At 48.4% G+C, this 27598-nt stretch overlaps 1 protein-coding gene across 1 annotated transcript; it reads right to left on the bottom strand.

Annotated features, from left to right (window-relative positions):
- Positions 1–1550: 1550 nt before the first annotated feature.
- On the bottom strand, positions 1551–27598 carry CANT1 (calcium activated nucleotidase 1). The gene is made up of 4 exons (XM_077456880.1): positions 27464–27598; positions 17763–18419; positions 14828–15031; positions 1551–3317 (listed from the first exon to the last, which is right to left on the bottom strand). Exons 2-4 carry the CDS (start codon positions 18391–18393, stop codon positions 2947–2949), a joined length of 1206 nt encoding a protein of 401 aa, XP_077313006.1. The 5' UTR covers positions 18394–18419; positions 27464–27598; the 3' UTR covers positions 1551–2946.

Genomic DNA, 27598 nt, shown 5'->3' with positions numbered 1-27598 from the left:
TCACAGGTTGCCACTGGAGTCCTCTTCCACTCCTCCATGATGACATCACAGAGCTGGTGGATGTTAGAGACCTTGTGCTCCTCCATGTAACGTTTGAGGATGCCCCACAGATGATTAATAGGGTTTAGGTCTGAAGACATGCTTGGCCAGTCCATCATCTTTACCCTCAGCTTCTTTAGCAAGGCAGTGGTCATCCTGGAGGTGTGTTTGGGGTCGTTATCATGTTGGAATACTCCCCTGCAGTCCAGTCTCTGAAGGGAGGGGATCATGCTCTGCTTCAGTATGTCACAGTACATGTTGGCATTCATGGTTCCCTCAATGATCTGTAGCTCCCCAGTGCCGGCAGCCACTCATGCAGCCCCAGACCATGACACTCCCACCACCATGCTTGACTGTAGGCAAGACACACTTGTCTTTGTACTCCTCACCTGATTGCCGCCACACACACTTCACACCATCTGAACCAAATAAGTTTATCTTGGTCTCATCAGACCACAGGACATGGTTCCAGTAATCCATGTCCTTAGTCTGCTTGTCTTCAGCAAACTGTTTGCGGACTTTCTTGTGCATCATCATTAGAAGAGGCTTCTTTCTGGGACAACAGCCATGCAGACCAATTGGATGCAGTGTGTAGTGTATGGTCTGAGCATTGATAGGCTGACCCTCCCACCCCTTCAATCTCTGCAGCAATGCTGGCAGCACTCATACATCTATTTCCCAAAGACAACCTCTGGATATGACGCTGAGCACGTGCACTCAACTTCTTTGGTTGACCATGGCGAGGCCTGTTCTGAGTGGAACCTGTCCTGTTAAACCTCTGTATGGTCTTGGCCACCGTGCTGCAGCTCAGTTTCTTGGCAATCTTCTTATAGCCTAGGCCAGTGATGGCGAACCTTGGCACCCCAGATGTTTTGGAAGTACATTTCCCATGATGCTCCACTACACTGCAGAGTACATGAGCTTCATGGGAAATGTAGTTCCAAAACATCTGGGGTGCCAAGGTTCGCCATCACTGGCCTAGGCCATCTTTATGTAGAGCAACAATTCTTTTTTTTCAGATCCTCAGAGAGTTCTTTGCCATGAGGTGCCATGTTGAACTTCCATAGAGAGTGAGAGCTATAACACCAAATTTACCACACCTGCTCCCCAATCACACCTGAGACCTTGTAACACTAAATGACACATGACACCAGGGAGGGAAAATGGCTAATTGGGCCCAATTTGGACATTTTCACTTAGGGGTGTACACACTTTTGTTGTCAGCAGTTTAGACATTAATGGCTGTGTGTTGAGTTATTGTGAGGGGACAGCAGACTTCCACTGTTATACAAGCTGTACATTCACTACTTTACATTGCAGCAAAGTGTCATTTCTTCAGTGTTGTCACATGAAAAGTTATAATAAAATATTTACAAAAATCTGAGGGGTGTACTCACTTTTGTGAACTACTGTATATAAATAAAAGGTACTTATAAAAGTCTTGCGTTTTATATTGAATTGAATTTCAGAGATCAAAAATTGTATTTTTTGCAATAAATATTACACATGCATTATCGTTTTTTACTTAAAATATTTATTTCATTTTATTTGATCACCCCGGCCAGTTATTCTTTCATCCCACCCAAATGAAAAATGTTTTATAGGGGAGGACAACGAAATTTACTTGATGCGTTTTATCTGCCGGAGGATTTCTACTTCTGTTCAGCCGGTCTTGTGATCAACTTTACAGTTTCCAATGTACTCTCCTTGTTCATCGGACAATGAGACTGTCCTTGTCCAATGTGATGATGACACTTATTCAAAGTCTTTTGAGCTGAAAGGTGATACAGGAAGCTGCAATAGGAAACCGGGGGGGGGGGTCACCTGGCTGGCTGCGCAGTGTGACCAGTGCACGATTCACAAGACTGGCTGAGCGGAATTACAAAACCTTTAGCAGATTTAGGTTATTAGGTTTTGTATCTATGCACAAAGCACTTGCCTGGAGTTCTGCTTTGGTACGGTTGGGTAGAATTTTCCTGTTGTCAGACTGAATGGGGCTTTCAGAGGGGTCCTAAAGTGAACTTGTGCTTTGCCCATGAAGGGCAAAATAACAGGTTTACCTGATCGCTGCTCCCCAGAGATGCACATACTGTATGCACCTTCCTTTCTGTACCCACCATGCCTTTCAGGCGTCAGGAGCTGAAGTAAGTTCTAGGACATGAGCTGTGACTCCCCTCCCCAACCTCATGTGGCAGCGCCGCCGAGGACTGCCCTCCGCTGCTCCCATGTGGCTGGCAGCGCCGCCGAGGACTGCCCTCCGCTGCTCCCATGTGGCTGGCAGCGCCGCCGAGGACTGCCCTCCGCTGCGCCCATGTGGCAGCGCCGCCGAGGACTGCCCTCCGCTGCGCCCATGTGGCAGCGCCGCCGAGGACTGCCCTCCGCTGCGCCCATGTGATAGTACTAGGTGTCTAAGCAGCCAATCACAAGTGCTATGAGAAAGGAAGGGGTACAAGTCACACACTCCCCATATCTGGAATTATTTCTACCACTCCTGGTGGCCATATGCATTGGTGGGGTGGTGAAGGGAAGGTAACTGTATGCAGCTGGGGTAGGGCAGCAGTCAAGTGAACCTGTCATTTTGCCCATGGTACGGGTTTATTTTCCTATGCCTGCAGGCTCTTGGCAGATGTTGGCATTCTCCCCCCCTTCTAAATGTTCACCGATAAGCAGAATTAAGACTTCCTAAAGATTGTGATGGGAGGAGATGAGAACACACAGCTTTAAGGATCATGGTATTCCCAGATCAGTAGGCTACCAACAACCACACAGCTGTACCCGGAGGGGTTGTCTAGTGTCACCAAGCATGGTCATGGTTAAAAAACCCAAAATAAAAACCCTGTGAAAGTAGTCTGTGGTCTGTCCGTTAGTTCATGTGGAGTTTTCAAGTTTGGCTGGAGTGCTTTCTTCTCATATAAACTCGATTCCTTCATATTTAACATTCCCGATCTTCGTCTCAGGAAGGAGCACCCGGCCGTCCAGGATGAAGACGGTGATGTAGGTGGCCACCTGGCCATTATTCTCTTCCGATTTGAGTGCCACGATGATCTGATCATCTGTGCCCGGGATGAACTTAAAGGATGAGAAGCCATGGGTGGGTATCTGGGGGCCCACGTGGGAGAGGGTAACGTCTGAGAAGTCGGCCGAGGAACGTAACATGATGTTGGCACCGCGCTGCTCATCCTCCTTCTCGCTGTACCTTTCTTTGCTGGCCCGACGGGGCAAGAAGAACCAGCTGTGCAGAGAGTCACTCCATGCAGCGGACTCGTGGATCAAGTAACCTGTAGGGGGCGCAAAAGAGAACAGTTCAGGGTTTTACGGGAAGGTACGAATGGGTATATAAGAAGCAAAAAACAGTTGCTCCAGGATTTCATTATCATAATATGCTGCCTTTTGCAGATTTCGCTGCAAAACCATGCAGAAAGTATCCTGCAGTATTTAGTCTCCACCACTAGATGGCACTAGTCTTCTGCTTTGAATGACAGTAAGCATCTTTCTGTAAGCCTAGGCTGTCATGGATCCACCAATGGGTAAAGGACATCATCACGCAGCTGACACTCACAGTACTCCTGGAATAAGTGCTAAGAATAAATAAATACATAAATAATATTATTAATAATAATAAATAAAGTGCAAATAATGACTTAAGGGCCTCCTTATTCCAAGAGTATTATAGAGAAGTGCCATGACAATACAGATATTATTTATGGTACCTTCGTCCCCAAAAAAATATGCAAATAGAAAGGCAGAGGCTATATTGGATGTTAATGGTACAATAGATCAACTGATGCTAGACAGGCAGAAGTAAAATATTTGAAAATATTTATTATACAAAAATACATATGGATGATCGATTTTTATAGATTAAAACCAGTAGGGATAATCAAAACAGAACATTAAATTCTCTATTCGCACCACATTGTGACAACTGGAACATAGTTACCATCTGTATATTGGTTGCTCTACGTGTTTCGCGGATTTACATTAGCCGCTTCTTCAGGAGGTTTTTTTATACAGTTAGATAGTGAATAAAAGAGGATTATCACATTAATATGTATTTTCATAGTTATGTGATAATCATCTTATAACAACTTCAGTCCTGGAAGGATTTACCCCCTTCCTGACCAGAGCGTTTTTTAGCGATTCGGCACTGCGTTGCTTTAACTGACAGACAATTGCGCGGTCGTGCAACGTGGCTCCCAAACAAAATGGGTGTCCTTTTTCCCCACACAAATACAGCTTTCTTTTGGTGGTATTTGATCACCTCTGCGGTTTTTATTTTTTGCGCTATAAACAAAAAAAGAGCGACAATTTTGAAAAAAAAAAACGATTTTTTACTTTTTGCTATAATAAATATCCCCCAAAAATATATAAAAACATTTTTTCCCCTCAGTTTAGGCCGATACGTATTCTTCTACATTTTTTAAAAAAATATCGCAATAAGAGAGTTTGATTGCTTTGCACAAAAGTTAGTGTCTACAAAATAGGGGATAGTTTTATGGCGTTTTTATTAAATTATTATTATTATTTTTTTTACTAGTAATGGCAGCGATCAGCGATTTTTATAGTGATTGCGGACACATCGGACACTTTTTGGGACCACTGGCATTAATACACTGATCGATGCTATAAAATTGCATTTATTACTGTAAAAAAATGTCACTGGCAGTGAAGGGGTTAACCACCAGGTGGCAGTGTAGGGGTTAAAGCGGAGGTCCACCCTAAAATGGACCTTCCGCTCATCGGAACCCTCCCCCCCTCCGGTGCCACAATCGGCACCTTTCAGGGGGGAGGGGGGTGCAGTTACCTGGATAATCCAGGTAACTGCACCCACTTCCGGGACAGCTCTCTGCGGAAAGGGGCGTAACTTATGCCCCTTTCCGCAAGTGCCCGCCCCTTTCCGCAAGTGCCCCGCTGCCTGCTGGGAAACACACAGATCCCAGAGGCAGCGGGGAGCGTCCTTATTGCGCAGCGCAATTCGCGCATGCGCAGTAGGGAACCGGGAAATGAAGCCGAAAGGTTCCATTTCCTGATTCCCATACCCAAGATGGCGGCGGCAGGACCCGACAGATGACCTAGCGATCGGCTTCGGGTGCCGACATCGCGGGCGCGCTGGACAGGTAAGTGTCACTATTTTAAAAGTCAGCAGCTGCAGTATTTGTAGCTGCTGGCTTTAAAAAAAATAAAAATAAAAAAAAAATAAAAAAAAAATAAAAAAAAAATAAAAACGCGGAGGACTCCCGCTTTAAGTGTTTCTTTTACAAAGGTTTTTTATTACAAATGAAGTATAACAAAAGGTATACAAATAATTACTGGTTACAGTAGACATCGGACAGCATAATTTATAAAAAAAAAAAAAAAAAAACAAAAAGAAAAAAAAAAAAGAAAAAAAAAAAAAAAAAAAAGAAAAAAAAGACACCACCCCCCCCCCCCCCCCCGACATCAAAACGTTGGCTATATAGAGCTGTGTACAATAACGCACATGAAGAAGAAATAAAAAGCCTAAAATGGTTCTGAAATGACATAATCATCAGCAAAAATAGCCAGTGTAGGCAAAGCTTATGGAAACAAAAAGAAAAGAAAAAGCCCAAAAAAAGTACATATAGGAGAATAAGATAATTGAGGAGTGCAATATAGCCCGTCGGGTTCGGTTATTTCAGTCTACCATAACTGTCAGAATTAACTTGGCTCCATCACGGCCAAAGTCATTAGAGAAAAAAAAGACTAAGGCCGCGTACACACGGGCGGACTGTTCGCCCAACCTTGTCCGCTGAACAGTGTTTGGGCGGACAGTCCGCTCGTGTGTGGGCTTTCAGCGGACAGTTTCAGCGGACAGTTGGACGGACAAAGTCTTTCGGAAATTCCGAAAAACTGTCCGCTGAAACTGTGTTTGAGCGAACAGTCCGCCCGTGTGTGGGCTTGTCCGCTGTACTTTCGAAATGAGCGGACTGTTCCCGCTCGGAAAGTCCGCCCATTTCGAGCGCGTGTACAGGTAGGCGGGGCCCGCGAAGGAGACGTCGCGGGCTCCGCCGCCTGGAATGGGCTTAAAGGGGAACCCCAACGCCGAAAAAAATCGGCGTGGGGGTTCCCCCCAAGTCCACACCAGACCCTTGTCCGAGCACGCTACCCGGCCGGCCAGGAAAGGGGGGCGAGCGAGCGCGCCCCCCCTCCTGAGCCGTACCAGGCCGCGTGCCCTCAACATGGGGGGTGCCTTGGGGAAGGGGGGGCCGCGCGGCCCCCCCACCCCAAAGCACCTTGTCCCCATGTTGATGAGGACAAGGGCCTCTTCCCGACAACCCTGGCCGTTGGTTGTCGGGGTCTGCGGGCGGGGGGCTTATCGGAATCCGGGAGCCCCCTTTAAGAAGGGGCCCCCCGGATACCGGCCCCCCACCCTATGTGAATGAGTATGGGGTACAATGTACCCCTACCCATTCACCTGTGAAATAAAGTACAATAAAAAACACAACACAGAGAAAAAATATTTTATTGCACAGCTCCGGGGGTCTTCCGTCTTCGGGGGTCTTCTCGCCGGACTCCTCCGCTATCTGTGTGTAGCTCTTTTGCTAGCGGAGGAGTCCGGCTTTCTTCCTCCCCGCCGCCGGCCTCTTCTCCCGACTTCGGGGGTCTTGTCCCCCTCTTCGGTTCTTCTGCCGGGCCACCGCGCCTGGTCCGGTGGCCCGGTCTTCTGTCGCCGTCTTCCGTTCTTCTGTCGCCGCCTTCGGTTCTTCTGCCGGGCCACCGCGCCTTCTTGTAGCTCTTTTACAGGCGGTGGCCCGGTCTTCTGTCGCCGCCGCCGCCTTCCGTTCTTGTTCTTCTTCTTGTTCTTCTTCTTCTCCTGGAGATGTTGACTCGACGAGCTCTCCGGCCGGAATGCCAGAGCCGCGCTGTGCGGTCACTTATATAGTGACAATGGGGCGGTGTCACATGGTATATGTCACATGGGTTGGTCACATGGTGACCCCGCCCCCTTACGATGTCATAGTCCCCATGTGACATCAACCCATGTGACCAACCCATGTGACATATACCATGTGACACCGCCCCATTGTCACTATATAAGTGGCAGCGGAGCGTGTCCCTGGCATTCCGGCCGGAGAGAGCGACGTGTCAACATCTCCAGGAGAAGAAGAAGAACAAGAAGAAGAACAAGAACGGAAGGCGGCGGCGGCGACAGAAGACCGGGCCACCGCCTGTAAAAGAGCTACAAGAAGGCGCGGTGGCCCGGCAGAAGAACCGAAGGCGGCGACAGAAGAACGGAAGACGGCGACAGAAGACCGGGCCACCGGACCAGGCGCGGTGGCCCGGCAGAAGAACCGAAGAGGGGGACAAGACCCCCGAAGTCGGGAGAAGAGGCCGGCGGCGGGGAGGAAGAAAGCCGGACTCCTCCGCTAGCAAAAGAGCTACAAACACATAGCGGAGGAGTCCGGCGAGAAGACCCCCGAAGACGGAAGACCCCCCGGAGCTGTGCAATAAAATATTTTTTCTCTGTGTTGTGTTTTTTATTGTACTTTATTTCACAGGTGAATGGGTAGGGGTACATTGTACCCCATACTCATTCACATAGGGTGGGGGGCCGGTATCCGGGGGCCCCCTTCTTAAAGGGGGCTCCCGGATTCCGATAAGCCCCCCGCCCGCAGACCCCGACAACCAACGGCCAGGGTTGTCGGGAAGAGGCCCTTGTCCTCATCAACATGGGGACAAGGTGCTTTGGGGTGGGGGGGCCGCGCGGCCCCCCCTTCCCCAAGGCACCCCCCATGTTGAGGGCACGCGGCCTGGTACGGCTCAGGAGGGGGGGCGCGCTCGCTCGCCCCCCTTTCCTGGCCGGCCGGGTAGCGTGCTCGGACAAGGGTCTGGTGTGGACTTGGGGGGAACCCCCACGCCGATTTTTTTCGGCGTTGGGGTTCCCCTTTAAGCCCATTCCAGGCGGCGGAGCCCGCGACGTCTCCTTCGCGGGCCCCGCCTACCTGTACACGCGCTCGAAATGGGAGGATTTGCCTCCGCCTTACGTGGGCGAGTCCGTTCATTTCAAAAGTTGAGCGAACTGTTTGGCCAACCTTGTTCGTCAAACAGTCCGCTCGTGTGTGGGCAAGTCCGCTCATGCAAATTTTGAGCGGACTGTTTGATGAAACTGTTTGCCGAACAAGGTTGGGCGAACAGTCCGCCCGTGTGTACGCGGCCTAAGGCAGAAAAGAAGAGATGAATGATAGTAGGAAACAGAAAGAGAGCAGAAAGAGTAGGAAGAAAAGAACGGAAGAGGGGGGGAGGAGTCCATTCCACTAAAGGAAGCGGGGGGTGCACACAGAGACCCTAGATGGACAAAAGTTGGCTGTTGAATCTGGAAGGTTGGATAGAGGATATCCAGGGCCCCCAGGTTCTGAGAAACTTGTCATGAGTATCAAAAGCCAAGGAGGTAAGTTTTTCATTTATCATGATGTCAGTCATACGGTTTTTAACTGCCTCGAAACTGAGCGTAGGCGTTTTCCAAGACTTAGCAATAATCAATTTTGTTGCATTGAAAAGGTGTTGGGCTAGTTGACGCTCTGGACGGAGAAGTTCCTGAATAGGTTTACATAATAGAGCTGCATAAGGGTCTCTTCTCAGGTTGGTATGGAACATATTTCTTAACAGGGCGTATACCCGAACCCACAATCTACATGCTCTGGGACAGGTCCACCAAATGTGGGCCATGGACCCTGGTACCGGGCAACCCCTAAAACAGTTGGGAGAATGTGAAGGAATGAATCTTGCCACCCTCTCAGGCGTGTAGTACCACCTATAAAAGACCTTATATGCATTTCTAATATGAGAACATTCCTGGAACTTTTCATGAGATTTGTGGTCATGATCTGCCAATCTGCCGGGTCCAATTGCGTCCCTAATTCTTTTTCCCATTGGAGATGATATTTGGTTGTAGGGGGTTTGTTGGTAGAAATAATAGAGGAATATATCAAAGATATTGTCCCCGGGGAATGAGGAGTAGCCCTACATACCTTTTCAAAGGGAGTTAGAGAGTACGGGGTTGGCTGAGCCCGGAGGAGCTGTTGTATAAAATGTTTTAATTGTAGGTAACTGTAATGTTCCCGCAGGGGGATGTCATGAGAAGAACGTAGCATAGCAAATGTAACTACTCTCGTGGGAGTGAGCAAAGAATGGACATCTGTGAATCCACTAGTAGCCCACCAAGAAAATTGACCGGGGTTGTCTCTGCTAGGGGGGAATAATGGGCAATGGGAGAGGCGTAGCAAAGGCAGGTGAGGGGATATGAGGCCAGCCGAATATTTTATCGAGTCCCAGATGCGAAGCAAGTGGGCCATACACGGCCCTGCGCCTTTCGGCCGCTGCGAGGGAGGGAGCCATGGCACAGAGGAGATGGGAATAGGGTGCGAATCCACCAGATCGATAGTGGCCCAGAGTGGCATTTGGCAGTGGTCATGAAAACGAGTGATTTGGGCAAGATTGGCCGCCATATAGTACGCTTGGAGGTTGGGGACCGAGAGACCCCCTTCAGACCGCCTCGCGTACAATATCTGCTTATTAATTCGGGGGCGAGAAGCGGCCCAAATGAATTTCAAAAGTTTATGCTGATGGATTCGCAAAATATGGGGGGGAACTGGAACGGGCAATACTCTAAAAAAATATAACAACTTTAGGAGATAAGTCATACGAATTGCAGTGATTCTACCGAACCAGGAGATCGGGTAATGAGACCAAGAAGTTAACAGGGTGTCTAGCTTACGAAAGAGGGGGGGGAAATTAGTCTGATACAAACCGTCGTATCTGGGGGTGATACAAATTCCCAGGTAGGGTAGTGAGGGAGGCCATTGAAAGGGGAAAAGGGGTTAAGTGTTTCAAACTGTATGGGGGCGTTGCTGTGTATGACACCACACTGATCGCTGCTCCCGATGACAGGGAGCAGAGATCAGTGACACTGTCACTAGGCAGAATGGGGAGATGCCTGTTTACAGCGGCATCTTCCAGTTCTTGAGCTCTGTGAAGCGATCACGGGTATCCTCCCCGCGGCGATCGAGTCCGCTGGACCCGCGACCACGGAGCGCTCGGCAGGCGCCCGCACGGCGGGAAATTCAAAGTAACGTACGGGTACGTTACTTTGCCCAGCCGTGCCATTCTGCCGACGTATATGTGCAGGAGCCGGTCAGGAACTGGTTAATCGTCTAACTGTATAATAAAGCTCCCAAAGAAGCAAACAATCTAAAGATTGTTTTCTATTCAAGGTATAATCATAATTCAGTTTATTCAGCATGAAATGGAGCTTAGTTATGTAGCATGAGGCTGTATATTCTACAATATTTACATTTTTGGTAAACACATACAATGAATCCAAGCTCTGCAAGCTGAGATAACATGCACTGCATTGATGCATTCACACAATTTCACAGTAACCATGAGATAAAACAAAGTTCAGGAATATTCCTTTATCCCATTGTTTTGTACACTAAAAACTGTACGATTGAATCGGTTCTGATATCGCTGTTTTACTAACCTGACAGCTTATTATTTCGCAATAGGAAACCTTCATTTTGTTTGCAAATATTAAAGATTCTTACTACCAATAAGAATGAGTCCTTACATTTAAAGAGAGCCTGTCATTTCAGATCCATCATGGCAGCGCCTGTTAGCAGGCTCTACTCACCTGCTGCCGCCACGTCCCTCACCTTGTTGTGTCACTGCCGCATCACCAGCCGCCCTATTAAAGTGAATGGGACTGTCGGTGAGCCAACAGTGGGTCAGAGATGACGGTTACTCTTTAAAAATTACCATTTTCTTTCTTTTTTCTTGTTTATGTGTGCCCCCCTGTGGGAGGGGAATTAAAGAGGTACTCAATGGGTGTCCAAAAAACAATAGTAGGGTATAGGGTGGGGGTTGGGTAGAATAAAGCTTTTGATATGTATAACACGCTGGATTAAATAGAAAAAAAAAAAAAAATCATCATTTAAATCAAGTTGATTTATATCAAGACTTTTTACTAGTGATTTTAATTGCGATTTAAATCAACATGGTTTAACCCCTTCCCGCCGAGCGTACGCAGATGTGCGTACTCGGCTTCCAGGGGGTATACCGGGATGATGCCCGTCCCTGCAGGCATCATCCCGGTACCGTTTTTTTCAGCGGCCAATTGGCTTTCCAGCCATAACAACCGATGCGGCTAAAAGCCGCTCAGCCGTTATGCCGGAGGAGCGGGAGGGGACGTCCCCCCCTCCTGCCGCTGTTACCGGTGCTCCTGCTCGATCAGGAGCAACGATTCACGCTGTGATGCCTCCGGCTGCTGGGGAGGAACTGGAACGAAGCCGTAATCGGCTTCATTCCAGTATCCTAATAGTAAATACGGAAGCGACGTCATGATGTCACTTCCCGTTTACTCGGCTGCCAATGGCGCCGGTTTAAAAAAAATATTATAATATATATTATATATATATATATATATATATATATATATATATATAATTCAGAATCGCCGTTTTCGCCGATCTGAATACATTGAAGTGTAAAGGAGGGAATCGGGGTCTTTTAGACCTCTCATCCCTCCATAAAGAGTACCTGTCACCACCTATTACTGTCACAAGGGATGTTTACATTCCTTGTGACAGCAATAAAAGTGATCAAATTTTTATTTTTTTTAAAAACAATTTATTCATTTTCAAATAAATAAAATAATTTTTTTTTTTTTTTAAAGCGCCCGCCCTCCCCGCGAGCTCGCGAAGCAAAGAAAGCGCTTACGGAAGTCGCGCCCGCATATGTAAACGGTGTTCAAATCCCACATGTGAGGTATCGCCGCGATCGTCAGAGCGAGAGCAATAATTCTAGCACTAGACCTCCTCTGCAACGCTAACCTAGTAACAGTAAAAAAAAAAAAATTTAAAGCGTCTCCTATTGAGATTTTTTAGGTACTGTACTTTGTCGTCAATCCACGAGTGCGGGCAATTATAAAGTGTGACATGTTTGGTATCTATTTACTCGGCGTAACATTATCTTTCACATTATGCAAAAAAATTGGGCGAATTTTACGGTTTCGTTTATATATATATATATATATATATATATATATATATATATATATATATATATATATATATATATATATATATATATATATAATGTTTGGGGGTTCCAAGTAATTTTCTAGCAAAAAATATGGATTTTAACTTGTAAACACTCATTGACACTCCCAGCAGTTGGTGTATGTCAGTGTGAAGTGCCTTGCAAGTCAGGTGTGATGCAGGAACCCGCAGTGGATTTGCAGTGTTCCCACATCGCAATGTGAACTGACACTCAAGCTTGTTGAGAGAACATTTCCCTGCCCTGAGTACATATTTGCTCTGTGTAGGATTCCAGCACAGCTCTCATCTCTTTAGCTCTGTTCCTTTCAGCCAACTATAAAGGCGACCGCCTACAGAGAGCGGAGAGTGACAGGCCTGTGCACTTTTTGGCGCTCATTCAAACCAGAAGTCGCAGAGTGCGACTCGTGGGAAATGTGTTGCTGCAAGTGCAGTTACAGCACAACGCATGTCCACCGGCAAGATGCACTGGGGGTGCCAAAAACATGGAGAGCCCGGAGGAGTCTGATGCAGAGAGCTGTAGGAATCCAGATTGAGCCACAACGTCGTTCTTCACCTGGTCCACCTGTCACTCAGAAGGTGTGGACGGGGATGTGACGAAGGGGAGGAGTTTTCCTGAGCTATTGTGCGCGGACATGTAATAACTTCTCACCTTGTAAAAACAACCCATTCAGGTTAACCCCTTGAAGCTTAAGCCTTTTCCTGACACTTGTAGCTTACAGGATAAAATCTGTATTTTGCTAGAAAATTACTTAGAACCCCCAAACAATATCTATAGAGATTATAAAGATTTTAGATGATATATATATATATATATATATATATATATATATATATATATATATATATATTATATAAAAATCACATACAGGCACACAATTTGTCGGCAAGTGGTGAACGGTTTGTCGCCCAGCCCACAGTAGTTGTACTGAGAGTGGACGGCAGCTCCAGGCCAGGCAACATACCTTATGTCGCCAACTTTCTTCCAACCCATGCTCCGATTGGACACAGCACAAGTTTGGCAGCTGATTTCAGTCAATGATTTTTACTGAAGTCAGCAGATCGGCTTTCACCAAAAACACAGAACTGTGTACTGTAAACAGCAATCTAGCTGCTTCTTCTCCATGCAAAGCAGAGAAAAAAAAAAAAAACATACATATAGTAAAGTAAAAGCAGCACACATTACACATGGTTAGGCCCCTTTGATAGCCCCTGATGTTAACCCCCTTCCCAGCCAGAGTCATTAGTACAGTGACAGTGTATAGTATTAGCACTGATCTCTGTATTAGTGTCACTATTGATGTCAGTGTTAGGTGTACCTTCCAGCCAGTGGCAGCCAAGGGTAGGCAAGCTTTGATTGGTGGAGGAGATCTACCATAACAACATGGAAGAGAGCAAAGATCACTGAGGTGCTACAGTTTTTGTTTTTTCAAAAAGTTCACTAGCAATCCCCCTAGAGGTTAGTAGTGAGTAGGGAAGTGTACAGAGGTTAGTAGTGAGTAGGGAAGTTACATAGTTACATAGTTAGTAAGGTTGAATAAAGATACCAGTCCATCCAGTTCAACCTGAGTGAGTGTCCACAATTGTCCCTATCCCTGTACATTGCGTCTCATCAAAATGCTCCTCCATTATATATTATTTATTTAAGGTACCCATATATCGCTATCACACATTGGTCCCCACACCCAAGGAGCCCACAATCCAAGGTCCCCAACTCACATTCATATACTAGGGCCAATTTTGGACAGAAGCCAATTAACCTACCAGCCTGTCTTTGGAGTGTGGGAGGAAACCCACACATGCACAGGGGAACATGCAAACTCCAGGCAGGATGTGCCATGGTTTGGATTGGAACCAGTGACCCTTTTTACTGCTAGGCGAGAGTGCTAACCACTACACCACTGTGCTTCCCTGTGTACAGAGGTCAGTAGGATGTAAAGCAGTGTACAGGGATCAGTAGGGCAGATGACAGGGATTAGCAGGGAAAAGGACAAGGGGTCAGCAAGGCAGTGTATTGGGGGGGGGGGGGGGAATCAGGAAGGCACAGTACAGAGTGCTCAGTCGAGCCAGGTACATGCGGGTCTGAAGGGCACAGTACAGGGGTCTTAGAAGGCACAGTTCTGGGGGGAATGAGGCATATTTCAAACGGGTGTGGAGACCATGATACTGGGGGGTTTGATGGGGGGAGTCGGGAGGGCACACCACAGGTGGGTCTAGAAGGTACAGTACTGAGGGGTCAGTAGGTCATGGTACTGGGGGGGGTGGCCCAGAAGGGTCCATAAGTGTTTTTTTTTTTTTTTTTTTTATGCAGAGCAGCACATGGAAGCTGCTGTTGCAGATCTACCTGTTCTGGTGTGCTAATCCCCGTCGGCCCTTTTTCTGGTACAGTACTGGGAGTCAGCAAAGCAGTGTAAAAGGAGGGGGGGGAAACCTGATACAGGTGGGTATGTAGGGCACAGTACTAGGGTGTCAGGAGGTCATGGTACTGGGGGGGGGGTCCATAAGTAGTTTCTTGATTCAGAGCAGCGCAGAGAAGCCTGCTTTGGCAGATCTACCTGTTCTGGTGCAGTAATCCCCACCGGCCCCTTCTCTCTCATCACATGTCACCCATAGAATGAACTAAAGATGTGGGCCGACGGGGATCATCACACAGGGGGACAAGAGCTTGAAGCCCAAGCACCATCAAAGCTGGCTTTTTTCCCTACTTGCCCAATTACCTGGAGGCTGAATCCCAGCAGCTTCTCGCAGAGAATTGTAATTGGGAACCCAGTTATGGTGCTGAACATCCCCATGGGGTCCGACCACCTTTATCCATTCTGGGTATTCATTCAGCACCTTCCCCGTTGTTGTGGTCCACTCCTTCCCCAGTCCACCGACGTACAGAAGTTCATCCTTTACTGCCAACCACTCCGCTTTAAAACCTGGGGAAAGAATTAAACACATAAAACACAATGAGATTTCAAGCTGAACTCCAGGCAAAACTACTAAGTGAGCGGGCAAGAAAAGAAAGCCTCGGGTCCTTGTCACATAATGTGAAGTGCGTCACCCAAATGCTCCTGATACAGAAACCGATACTTTGTGCGATTTGGGTCAATAGAAAATGAATGGGCGCAAATCGAACTGCAAAGAATCGCATGCATATATATATATATATATATATATATATATATATATATATATATATATATATATATATATATATATATATATATATATATATATATATATATATATATATATATATATATATATATATATATATATATATATATATATACATACATATACACACACACACACACACATACATATACATACATAGCCATTTATTGGGCAGTTTAAAATAGGTTAGAGCTCACAGTACACATCTGGCCACATGCAAAATAATCTATATAGATGTCCCGGTCCACCTGACTTCAGTTACGCCCTATACCCACGGTGGTAGATTATTGGATTTGATTGACAGCAGAGAGCCAATGGCTGCGCTGCTATCAATCTATCCAATCAGGACCCAAGACATTGGCTGGAGCTGGTGGGCTTGTCCCCATCGCTGGAAAGACCGGGGTCAGGTAAGAAAAAGGGGGGGGGGCTCTGTGGGGCTGCTGCATCACAGGTTTTTCACCTCAATGCATAGAATGCATTGAGGTGAAAAACCTTGAGGGTTTACAAGCCCTTTAAGTATATAACATTGTTTTTTTACAGGTATATTCCTATATAAAGTACCAGGTCTCGAAAAATCCCAGGTGCCAGGTCACCATGGCAACTGTATATTGCGTCCTGGCACCTGGGCTTTTGTCAGCCCATTCACTGCTGACAGCACCTCACACACTCCAAGCCTGGCGGGCGCTGAGGCTGGATAGGCCGGTCAGGCAATGAAGTTCTGCTCACTGGATGGGTCTCAAAGGCAGTCCTTGTCCTAAAGAGGCTGTGCCTTCCATCTCCTGGGTGCGTGCTGCCAAGTTGATTGGGCGGGATCGGGTGTGCCCTCTGTCCGGGGGATAGAGCAGATGTTGCGGGGGGGGGGAGGTTCGTGCCCTGTGCGCGGAGGAGGGCGGCTCCCTGTCTCAGTTGGGCAGTGCGGGGTGTAGTAGGTAGAAGGTCGGAGCAACGCCGCGATGGGCTGCACGGTGAGCGACAAAGACAAAGCGGCTGTTCTGCATGCCCGGAGCCATGTATCCCGGGCTCTGCTTGCCCATCTGTGGGCCTGAAACCGGTATAGCAGATGTCGCCGGGTGGAGGGGAGGGAGGAGCATAAACGTCTCCTCCCCTTCTTGTTGCTAACCTGGAAGTGTCGTGTATGATATCACTTCTCGGTCCCTGTTAACAGTTTCCCCGGTGTTTCGTCAGGCGAGGCAACCCTTCAGAATGTGCAATGGAAGTGACGCTTCGTTGCCACCATCTTGCTACAACCGGCACTCCTCCATAGTAAGGATACACTGAAAAGGAGCAAGCGGACATCTTTTTACACCCACCGGAGTTTGGCATTTTACACTTTTTAACAGTAAACCAAGTTTATATAGTTAAATACAGTACTTATAACTCAGTGTGAATGTTTACATGTTGAATTTTAAAAGCAGCAAACTTGACGGGCGACCGGTGCCGTGGGAGACTTGGGCGGGGTTCCGGGTGATGCTTCCCCCCCTGACGGAGTTATGCTGGAGGCTTGAGGCCCCACTCCGGGGGGGGGGCGTTGGCCGGGACCCTGCTGAGGGCCGTGGGTGTTTTGCCCCAATTCAGGTATTGACAGCTGTTGGGGGTGTGTGCCTTGGGCTGGGCCTCTGACGGGGGTCCCCCCCATGATGTGAATCGCGCTGGTAGGGCCTGTTTTTTCCCTTCCCCCCTCAAATGTTTTATCCAGTTATAGGGTTACTGTTTTTCCCCTTCTGTCTTGATTTTACCTGATGTTTTGCACAATGTTAGATCTGTTTAACGTGGTCAATTACTCAGGATAGTGATACATTGTCGATTGTATTGTGCACTATATGTTTTGTTATGTTCTACAGAAACTAAAATAAAAATAAAGATTATATAAAAAAATAGCAGCAAACTTCTGTCCGATTAGCAAACCTGTAAGATCCGCGCGCTTGCCGCAGCTTTTAGGATTCAACAAGTAAACATTCACACTGAGTTGCAAGTACTGTATTTCACTATATAAAACTCGGTTTATTGTTAAAAAAAAAAAAAAAAGTGTAAAATGCAAAACTCCGGGAGGTGTAACAAGATGTCCACTTGCCCCTTTCTCAGTGTATCCCTACTGTGGAGGGGTGAGGGGTGTAGCAAGATGGCGGCAACGAAACGTCACTTCCATTACACATTCTGACAGGTCGCCTAATCTGATGAAACACCGGCTATCAAAGCCAGAAAAGTATGTAATGCAGTGCGATATGCATTGCATTACATTCAGTGATGCACAGGGGAGACATCCAGGGCCTTTTAGAAGAGGTGGGCATTAACTGCAAATTTTGCTTTTAAGTTACTGACCAGTCTGTAACGAAAAGAAGAGAAATCCCAAAAGAGTTTGAACTAGGCACCCTAAAATCTTGACATGCAATCCCAGGACAACTATTAAAAAATAAAAATACAAAACACAAATGCTTTGCAAAATAATTGAGAACGATAACCAAAGCATCAGGTTCTCTTTCAAGGACTCACCTTTATCCACTGTGCCATCACCATCCGTAAGTATAACCCATGGCACAGCCTTGCTCCCCTCCAGACGGTAGACCACCCCGGTGCGATCATCCACCGAGTACAACTTCCCATTGAACACTATCAACTCAGAGAGCTCCATCCCACGTCCCTTCTCCGCCAAGTGAGTCTCTACTACAGTGTCCTCCTTGTCCCATTCCACCGCCACCCGGTCCCCGCTATCATACAGCGTCAAGTGGCCTTTCTTTAGGTAGCTGAACCACGTGTGGTCTTTGGTGCTGCGAGAGTCGGTGTCCAAGTCAGCGATGATGGCGATCTGGTAGCGCAGTCCGTCCAGCAACCTCTGAGGAGCGGTGAGCGGGTAGGTGTCGTTATACAGTTCTCCTGTTAGAGCTTGGACCATCCGCCAGTTGTGGGCGTTGGGCACTGGAGAGCGGGAGTACGAAGACCGGTGGAAGCATAGCAGCAATAGGAGCACCGCCAAGACCACCCCGAAGAGCAAGATGGCACGCCAGCGTGGCCTGAAACGGGGGTCTGCAGTCTTTGTCATGGAGGCCAGAACGGGAAGGCCACCCACACTGATGCGCAAGGGGCTCATAGATTCTTTACATTCCAGTAGTGTGTAGGGATTCATAAGGCATCGGTGTGGTCAGCCAGACCCTGTTTAACAAAGAATAACAGGATTAGTATCAGTGTTGTCATACAACTCAACAATTGCATGCCTCCTATTTTAAAAAATTATCACTTTTTTATTTTATTTTTATTACTAATTTTGGAGTTCCCCATCTTTGTCCAATTTTCCTTAGGTGCCTATAACACAAGCTGAAATGTTGCACAGAGTGCCCCCTCTTGGCACACCGCCGCTGCAGTTAGCAAAGACTTGGTTGCTTTGATGGTGAGCGCCTGCCTCCAGCTCCCAGCACTTGCCCTTCCTTCATCACTCCTCTTGCTGGGACTTGCCTTGGGCAAGTGGTGGGAGACAGAGACAGGTGCAATGAAGCCAAGCAGACGTCTCCTTGCTAGCGCTGTGGTGTCAAGTGGCTATGTGCTAGGGGGGGTGGGGGGCTGGGTGTCCTGTCTATAGGAGGTAAGGCACCTAACTTGGGTGCACTCAAATGAGCCATTAACTTACCAGCATGTCTTGGAAGTAGAGGGAGAACATGCAAACTCCACACATACGCCCTGGTCGGGGTGTGAACCAAGGATCCTAGTGCTGCAAGACGGAAGTGCTAACCAGGGCCACAGTTAGAAACCACGGGGCCCAGAACAGACAACCTGACACAGGGCCACACACAGCCAATGCTTCAGTTATCAATGACCATAGTAAGAGTTCAGTACCGATCACTCATTGTATTCATTCAGGAAAGGAAGGGGCTGGTAAATATTTACTGGACCCTTCACCGCTCTCCATCTTGAAGGATCCTATGGTGTGCTTGCAGCTGCCAGCGTGAAGGAGAGGAGGGAAGCCGGAAGCACTGTGGGGGTGGGGGCACAATCAGTGTGGCAGGTGGGGTGTAATTACTGGAACCGATACCCTGTATGGCTCTCTACAGCAGCACAAAGCCAACGGGAGGGAGAAGAAAAAAATTCCAGGTTTCAGCTGCTGCAGAGAGAACCAGAAATCTGTTCCAGTAATTGAACCCGTCACGTCAATCACCCTCCCTGCCTACGTCTGACCCCAGGCCCCATACAGGTGGGCTGGTGGTACCCCCTTATCCATGGCCCTGGGGCTACCCACTAAGCCACTGTGCTCCCTACAGATTTTTAGGTGCTTCTTCTAGTGTCCGAATATAGCCGTGGAGAAATCAATATAAGATTCCAGGGTTCAAGTACGTATTCTTGAGTTGCTACTGCAACCTTCATATGTATAGTGCTATCCAGGTACTATGGGTCGACCGATGTTTTTTCAGGGCCGGTACGATACCGATTTTTCGGCTGCCTTTAAGGCCATTAGCCGATATTCTGTAGATTTAATGTTTTTATTTTTACATTTTTGTTATTAATCACTTTTATTGCTGTCACAAGGAATGTAAACATCCCTTGTGACAGTAATAGGCAGTGACAGGTACTCTTTATGACGGGATCTGCGGGATCTCAGTGAGAAAATGCCTTGGCTGTCCTGAATGCCCCCTCTTAGTGTTGGTCAGAATGCCACTCTGTCTCTGTTACGTGGCAATGGCCCCGGAGCTATCCAAGCACCAACAGATGGGAGGTCAATCTTCAACCACTCAAGGGACCTCTAGGAACCTCTTGAGGAACCCTGGTTGAGAATTTCTGTTGTAGGGTGTTCGTTCGACCTTTTCATTTTTTTCCAAAGTGAACAGCCATAGACGGATCAAATCTCGGACGGTTCAGCAAAGAGCCACGTATGGACAGGATGAATGTATCAAAGTTAATTGATCGATCAACTTAGGTACAATCAGCCTGTTGTATTTTGCATGCCATGGTAAGAGCTTTTTTTTTTAAATGGGGGGAGGCCCTTTCAATCACAACTCTCTCCTTTCCTACCCTGAGGATAGTGGTGCTGGTATATGTTTAACCACTTGAGATCCGCGCTATAGTCAATTGACGGCTACAGCGCGGATCTCCTTTTCCGGGACTACGTCTATTGATGTAGTCCCGTGCACGAGCGGCCTGCGCGCCCCCTGAGGGGCGCGCTCTGATCGGCGAGTCTACGAGACTTGCCTGATCACCGATCCGTGCAAGGGGTCGATCCCGACCCCTTATCACGTGATCAGCTGTCAGCCAATGACAGCTGATCATGTGATATAACGGAGCCGGTAATCGGCTATTATTATTAGAAAAAAAAAAAGCCGATCACCGGCAGCCGTGATCGGGACATCAGTCCCGATCATGGCCAGCACTGCTAGTGCCCACCTGCAACCCTGTCAGTGCCCACCTGCCCCCTGCCAGTGCAACAATAAAAAAAGTAAGTGCCCCCCGTCAGTGCCACCCAGCAGTGCCCACAGTGCCACCCAGCAGTGCCCACAATCTGCCTTAACAAAGGTGCTGCACCCGTGCCACATATCCGTGCCCATCAGTGTCATCTACCAGAGCCACCTACCAGAGCCACCTATCAGAGCCCATCCGTGCCACCCATCGGTGCCATCTTATGTGCCCATCTTTGCCCATCGGTGCTGCCTTATCTGTGCCCATCGGTGCTGCCTTATCTGTGCCTATTTGTGCCGCCTTAACTATGCCTATCAGTGCCCACCAATGCAGCCCAGTGCCCACCAATGCAGCCCATCAGTGCCCACCAATGCAGCCCATCAGTGCCGCCTCATCAGCGCACTTCAATGAAGGAGAAAAATGACCTGTTTGCAAAATTTTATAACAAACTATTAAACGTGATTTTTTTTTTTTTGCATCTTTTTTTGTTTGTTTAGCAAAAAATAAAACTCCCAGCTGTAATTAAATACCACCAAAAGAAAGCTCTATTTGTGGGAAAAAAAATGATAAAAATTTCATTTGGGTACAGTGTTGTATGACCGCGCAATTGTCATTCAAAGTGCATCAGCGCTGAAAGCTGAAAATTGCTCTGGGACTGAGGGGGGTTTAAGTGCCCAGTAAGCAAGTGGTTAAACAGAAAAGATTCTCCTGCCCTGGTGCGGAGGGCCTTAGTGAAAAGTAGTAGTATTTCCTGATGATGTAAATATAAATTGAAGTGATCAAGCATGCCCCGCTGCCTAGGCTGACTAGGGGAACACCAAGAGGCTATGAATGAAAAAGGAAGAAGGAAGGTGCGTGACCTGATGCATTAAACAAGATAAAAAAAAATAAAAAAAAAACATTTATTTCAAACAAATTGGTATGTACAAGCAAAATACTAGGTGTTCATGAATAAATAGATAACAATGCTCTCATTCGATAAAATAGTATGAACTGATGCCCACACAAGGGATAAATTAATAAACGCATTTCGAGAGGGTTTCCTCTTCATCAGAGCCTTATGCCCCATACACACGAGCGGATTTTCTGTCGGGAAAAAAACTTGGATTTCCCCCCCCCCCCCGAAGGGATTCCACTCAAGCTTAGCTTGCATACACACGGTCACACAAAAGTTCTCGGAACTTTCGACTGTCAAAAACGTGGTGACGTGCAACACTACGACGAGCCGAGAAAATGAAGTTCAATGCTTCCCGAGCATACGTCGGAATTTTGTGCATCGGAATTTGTACAGACGATCGGAATTTCCGATTGGAACTTTTTCCGACCGAAAAATAGAGAACCTGCTCTCCATCTTTTGCTGGTTGGAATTCTGCCAGTAAAATGTCCCATGGAGCATACACACGATCGGAATATCTGACCAAAAGCTCACATCCGACTTTTGCTGGCAGAATTTCTAATTGTGTGTATGGGGCTTCAGACAGCCAAAACTGGTCTGTAGGTTCTAGTATGTCTATATAGAGAGAAACGACTGGATAAGAGGTATATTGCACGATGAATGGTACATTCTTATAGGCGGATTCTCCTTTATTGTGGTAGTGTTTCTTTCCACATCGCAGCGCTATATATAGGACAGATAATCGATAGAATTGCGGATAATAATCAAACTGTTACAGCCATAGTAGCATAAAAATTTATTATATATATATGCTACTATGTCTGTAACATTTTGATTAGTGTGACTATTGATACAGATATACACACACGTGTGTGTGTGTGTGTGTGTGTGTGTGTGTGTGTGTGTGTGTGTGTATATATATATATATATATATATATATATATATATATATATATATATATATATATATATATACATACATACATACATACACACACACACACATACATACATACATACATACATACATACATACACACACAAACACATACATACTTAGTGCCCAACTATTCGTTAATAACAACAGTTTTTATAGTCATCTTTGTCATGCTGCCATTACACGAGTCTACTAAGACCAGCTTTCGCTGTCTAAGGCTCTGATGAAGAGGAAACCCCTCGAAACACGTTAGCCATTTATTCATTTATGCCTTGTATGGGCATCAATTCATACTATTTTATCAAACGAGATCACGGTTATTTACTTATTCATGAACACGTAGTATTTTCCTTGTACATACCAATTTGTTTGGAATAAACTTTTTTTTATCTTGATTAATATATCAGGCCACGCACCTTTGCGTCTTCGTAGATCGTGGCGCTGGCTCCTTCTTCCTGATCGGGTGATCTAAGCTCACACACACACGTCTAGGAGGAAGACCCTCCTTTGATGACAATGGTCACCTTTTTAAAAAAAGGTAACACACAAAAGCTCCAAAAGCGGAACACACACACACACACACACACACACACACGTGGATCTACAAACTTTACATAAAGAGAAATGAGGGTGGGGTGTCCGGACTGGTCTGTAAATGCAAAGTCCATTCCATGGAGTCTGAAATAACAAGTTTATCAAGCAAACACGGATTTACCACCACGTAACAATGGGTGTGACGGACTTCTCAGATATGCACCGAGCTCCACCTAGATCCTTTCTATTCTTCTCACCTGATACTGACACAGCAAGACAAACTCCCTAATCACCCGTCCTGCTGTGGAAGATGGATACCATTAAACTCCACGTCATTAGAATATGAAGAAAGCGCCGTCATTACAATTGTATCAGTGGTAGACATGATGTCATTAAATACAATGACCCCCTCCCCCCCCCATGGGTCACACCTACAATCCAATCTGCTGGCCGCACACACATTCCAATAAATGGAAGCAATGCAGCAGAATCCTGCATTGATGTCCAACAACCAAAATAACCGGCCTGTGTAGGAGGCCAAGGAGGCGATTGGATCTCTTGTGACACCGCCGTGGATCTCTCACCGCCTGATGATTAAAAAAAAAAAAAAAAGTTGGGCACACCGTCTATGCAAATATTAGAATGTGTACAAGGAAATGGAATACAAGCTGGAGAAGGTTTACTGACGGAATCTTTGGCAGTTATTTGACCTCAAAAAGTAAATATGAAGTTGTTACAGTAATTATCTTGGCGGTAGAACGTTTAGTGCTGTTTTTGTCACAGAGACCGATGCCATAAACTCCCTGTAACCCCCCCAATATATACCCTTCATGTAACCTTCAACACCTCCCCTCCCTCCAACATCTAACCCCCCAACATCTACCCCCCACCACCCCTGCAACCCCCAACATTCAGCCTCCAAAACCCCAGCATCTGTCCACCCTGCAACCTAGAACCCCCCCCCCCCGCAACCTAGAAACACCTCCGTTCCCCCCCCCCCTCCCGCAACCTAGAAACACCTCCCCCCCCCCCGCAACCTAGAAACACCTCCCGTCCCCCCCCCCCCCGCAACCTAGAAACACCTCCCGTCCCCCCCCCCCGCAACCTAGAAACACCTCCCGTCGTCCCCCCCCCCCCGCAACCTAGAAACACCCCCCCCCCCCCGCAACCTAAAAACACCTCCCGTCCCCCCCCCCCCGCAACCTAGAAACACCTCCCCCCCCCGCAACCTAGAAACACCTCCCGTCCCCCCCCCCCGCAACCTAGAAACACCTCCCGCCCGCCCCCCCCGCAACCTAGAAACACCTCCCGCCCGCCCCCCCCCCCCCCCGCAACCTAGAAACACCTCCCGCCCGCCCCCCCCCCCCCGCAACCTAGAAACACCTCCCGCCCGCCCCCCCGCAACCTAGAAACACCTCCCGCCCCCCCCCCGCAACCTAGAAACACCTCCCGCCCCCCCCCCGCAACCTAGAAACACCTCCCCCCCCCCCCTGCAACCTAGAAACACCTCCCCCCCCCCCCCTGCAACCTAGAAACACCTCCCGCCCGCCCCGCAACCTAGAAACACCTCCCGCCCGCCCCCCCCCCCCCGCAACCTAGAAACACCTCCCGCCCGCCCCCCCCCGCAACCTAGAAACACCTCCCGCCCGCCCCCCCCCCCGCAACCTAGAAACACCTCCCCCCCCTTGCAACCTAGAAACACCTCCCGCCCCCCCCCCCCCCCGCAACCTAGAAACACCTCCCCCCCCTTGCAACCTAGAAACACCTCCCCCCCCCTTGCAACCTAGAAACACCTCCCCCCCCCTTGCAACCTAGAAACACCTCCCCCCCCCTTGCAACCTAGAAACACCTCCCCCCCCCTTGCAACCTAGAAACACCTCCCCCCCCCTTGCAACCTAGAAACACCTCCCCCCCCCTTGCAACCTAGAAACACCTCCCCCCCCCTTGCAACCTAGAAACACCTCCCCCCCCCTTGCAACCTAGAAACACCTCCCCCCCCTTGCAACCTAGAAACACCTCCCCCCCCCTTGCAACCTAGAAACACCTCCCCCCCCTTGCAACCTAGAAACACCTCCCCCCCCCTTGCAACCTAGAAACACCTCCCCCCCCCCCTGCAACCTAGAAACACCTCCCCCCCCCCTGCAACCTAGAAACACCTCCCCCCCCCCTGCAACCTAGAAACACCTCCCCCCCCCCTGCAACCTAGAAACACCTCCCCCCCCCCTGCAACCTAGAAACACCTCCCCCCCCCCTGCAACCTAGAAACACCTCCCCACCCCTTGCAACCTCCAAACACCGCCCCCCCCCTTGCAACCTCCAAACACCGCCCCCCCCCCTTGCAACCTCCAAACACCTCCCCCCCCCTTGCAACCTCCAAACACCTCCCCCCCCCTTGCAACCTCCAAACACCTCCCCCCCCCCTTGCAACCTCCAAACACCTCCCCCCCCTTTGCAACCTCCAAACACCTCCCCCCCTTTGCAACCTCCAAACACCTCCCCCCCCTTGCAACCTCCAAACACCTCCCCCCCCTTTGCAACCTCCAAACACCTCCCCCCCCTTTGCAACCTCCAAACACCTCCCCCCCCTTTGCAACCTCCAAACACCTCCCCCCCCTTTGCAACCTCCAAACACCTCCCCCCCCTTTGCAACCTCCAAACACCTCCCCCCCCTTTGCAACCTCCAAACACCTCCCCCCCCTTTGCAACCTCCAAACACCTTCCCCCCCCTTGCAACCTCCAACATCTATCCTCCCTATAAAATTTTCAACACCTCCCCTCCCTGCTAACCCCCAAAACTCCACACCCTCCGACCCCCTAAATCTACCCTTCTTGTAACCACCTACTTCCTTTCAGCACCAAAACAATCCCACCATGAGCCTTCCCTGTAATCCCCAATATGTACCCTCCCCACATCATCCCTTTAATCCAGGACACGTGCCAATTACACAGGTTCTGAGGCTAATTTAATGCAGATGAGGCACCAAGAGAGTTTAATTACTTCCTTAATCAGCCACAGAACCCGTGTAATTAGCACGTGTCCTGGATTAAAGGGATGATGTGGCACCCCAGAGCTATTGTGTTCTGGAGGGGGAGGGGGCCCGTTGACCACTGACAATAATCGAATGCCGAAAATGCGACATGCTGGTTGTACCCAAGTTGATTGATGGATCGACTTGAGTACAATCAGCGTGCCCATACATGGTTCAAATCTCGGGCTGGTCCCTGCTGAACCATCTATGACCCTGTAACCCCCAACACCTACCCTCCCTGTATCCATGCCACTAACCTTACCTGTAATCCCCAACAATAGTGTCAATGTCCTGGCTCCGAATTGTTCTCACTTCCCCCTTCCCAGATTCACATCAAACCCTCTGGACGGGGCCATGTAGGGGCAACCCACGACTTCATACCCATCACTTCTGGTCAGAGATTTCCAATCCCGTTGGCCACTGACAATAATCTAATGCCGAGAATGCGACATGCTGGTTGGACCAAAGTTGACTGATGGATCGACTTGAGTACAATCAGCATGCCCATACATGGTCCAAATCTCGGGCCTTCCCTGCTGAACCATCTGAGATTTGAACCATCTATGACCCTGTAACCCCCAACACCTACCCTCCCTGTATCCATGCCACTAACCTTACCTGTAATCCCCAACAATAGTGTCAATGTCCTGGCTCCGAATTGTTCTCACTTCCCCCTTCCCAGATTCAGATCAAACCCTCTGGACGGGGCCATGTAGGGGCAACCCACGAGTTCATACCCATCACTTCTGGTCATCAGAGACTTCCATTCCCAGACTCTCATTGACTCGTCTGATCCTTCCGTCTTCTCACTCCCAATAGGAATGGAAGGTTGGTCCCGGGGCTGTCATCACCCCATAAGTACCGGGTGACCCTACCAATCCAATGGCCACCATCCATCGCCTATGGGGACTATTTGTTACACAGGAACAGACGGGACTGGCTCGGGGATTCGTGGAAAACCTTCCCTAGGAGGCAATGCAATGAATCCCAATTATGAAGAATCCATATCCTTCGGGACGATCGTTATTCCTGACCCTTCATAACCCAACATCGGATGGCGTGTCCCCCAATGTGCAGGACACGCGGGTCCCGGGGGGGCCCATTGTGCACTTACTGTACATACTGGGGGTTCCATAAGAGACCCCCCATAAATATGTACACTCCGCCGCCCCAAGCAGACGTGTTTCTGGACCAAACTCACCACCTGACCATCCCGAGCATCCACCGACCACCCAATTCTAATATCTTTATCACATTGTAACCTTCCAGAGTATTCTATAGGAGATAGCAACTTCTATCATTTACAATAATGACCCCTTCCCCCCATCTAATAGAGGGGAGCTGTGCACTGAGGATCAGATCTACCATCCCTGGAGGGGGTATCCAGTCTATAGATCACACCGAGGGACCGGCTACTTACCTCTGATCTGGACCCAGACAAATCCGATCACCGACCCATCACCAGCACAATCCAGCACTGCCACTACGCTTCCTGCTTCCGCAGCAAACTACATCCCCCGGCATGCTCTGCGCCACCAGACTACAACTCCTAGTA

Source organism: Lithobates pipiens, unplaced genomic scaffold (genome assembly GCF_037356315.1).
Source record: "Lithobates pipiens isolate NorthernLeopardFrog02 unplaced genomic scaffold, aLitPip1_a1.2 Scaffold_27, whole genome shotgun sequence".
Classification (NCBI taxonomy): Eukaryota; Metazoa; Chordata; class Amphibia; order Anura; family Ranidae; genus Lithobates; species Lithobates pipiens.
Note: the sequence above shows the minus strand (reverse complement) of the source record. Positions and strands in the feature narration are given on the sequence as shown.

Coding starts and splice junctions, on each gene's coding strand:
- CANT1 (XM_077456880.1), bottom strand. CDS start 18,393: ATGAATCCCTACACACTACTGGAATGTAAAGAATCTATGAGCCCCTTG. Junction 15,032..17,762: donor TGATGGCACAGTGGATAAAG/GTGAGTCCTTGA, acceptor TTCTTTCCCCAG/GTTTTAAAGCGGAGTGGTTG. Junction 3,318..14,827: donor TGCTGGGATTCAGCCTCCAG/GTAATTGGGCAA, acceptor CGCCCCCTACAG/GTTACTTGATCCACGAGTCC.